Genomic DNA, 1,257 nt, shown 5'->3' with positions numbered 1-1,257 from the left:
AGCACGACAGATATGGGTGTCTTGGGCAATCAGCTTGGTGTGCAAGGAAGTCAGAATGTTCGTAGGGATTCAGGTAAACCTCCGTTGTCGTATGCGGATTCTATTGGGGCGTCTAGTGGCAGAAAGGTAAATTTTCGAACGCTTGCAAGTCCGGTTGAGCAGGAGGGTTGTGATGTAGTGTTGCCGAAAGAATCTGTTAGGGTTGTTAAAGATAAGCTTGCTAATACGTTATATGGATACTTTCTTGGTGATCGTGTTGCTTATCCGGTAGTCGAGTATTTCGTGAGGAACAACTGGAAGAAATTTGGCCTCTAAAAGACTATGATGAATGCTAGTGGTTTTTTCTTTTTCAAGTTTGCTGATGAGAATGGTATGATGAATGCTATGAAAGAAGGTCCTTGGATCATTCGATCACAACCGCTTTTTCTGAATGTATGGTCTCCATCCTCGAAACTGGAAAAGAAGGAAGTTAAAACGGTGCAGCTTTGGGTTAAAATTCACGAGGTTCCTCTTGCGGCATATACAGAGGATGGCTTAAGCATGATTGCAACGGCCATTGGTAAACCAATAGCTTTAGATACATATACTACCTCAATGTGCTTAGATTCATGGGGTCGGAGCAGCTTTGCGAGAGCTCTAGTAGAAATCTCGGCAGACAATGACCTCAAGGAGGAGATCGTGATTGCTGTTCCAGATTTGGAAGGGGATGGGTTTGCTAAGGTAAAGTTGTTTGTGGAATATGAATGGAGCCCTCATCGATGCTCTCTTTGCAAGGTTTTTGGGCATAATGATGGGGATTGTCCGAGGCAAATCAGACAGGTTACGAAGGCTCCGGCCAGTGTTCCAAAAGTTCATAAAGCTCCTAATTCTAAAGGGACTACGAAAAAACCAGTGGTAGACAAAGACGGGTTCACGGATGTGGAAGCTAGGAAAACGGCAAAGAGAACTGGGTTTCCGGTTAACAAACAAAAACAAAGATTTGAGTACCGTCCGGTTGGGTTAAAAACCAGTGGAGAACCGAATAAATCAGCCCCATCTTCGAGTTTCTTCTCAAGGAACCCCTTTGATGTGTTAAACGACTCGAGTAATGACCATGAAGCTGGTGGAAGCGGAGCAGGGGACACGAAAGATGACTCGGATGATGATGAGGTCCAGGAGGTCTACAACGAGACGGATGAATTTCTTGTTAATGACGCGAGTAAACCTGTAACTAAACAAGGGGCAAGCACTCCTTTTTCAGCGGTTAATAATGGTTAG

The 1,257-nt window shown here is 44.4% G+C and overlaps 1 protein-coding gene across 1 annotated transcript; it reads left to right on the top strand.

Annotated features, from left to right (window-relative positions):
• The first annotated feature begins 324 nt into the window (after positions 1-324).
• On the top strand, positions 325-1,257 carry LOC110891338. Its single transcript, XM_022139029.1, has one exon. The coding sequence runs from the start codon at positions 325-327 to the stop codon at positions 1,255-1,257; it is 933 nt and encodes a 310-aa protein (XP_021994721.1).

Source organism: Helianthus annuus, chromosome 2, assembly GCF_002127325.2.
Source record: "Helianthus annuus cultivar XRQ/B chromosome 2, HanXRQr2.0-SUNRISE, whole genome shotgun sequence".
NCBI lineage: Eukaryota > Viridiplantae > Streptophyta > Magnoliopsida > Asterales > Asteraceae > Helianthus > Helianthus annuus.
Note: the sequence above shows the minus strand (reverse complement) of the source record. Positions and strands in the feature narration are given on the sequence as shown.

Bases quoted from the DNA above. Each gene is read 5' to 3' on its own strand.
- LOC110891338 (XM_022139029.1), top strand. From the start codon at position 325: ATGAATGCTAGTGGTTTTTTCTTTTTCAAGTTTGCTGATGAGAATGGT.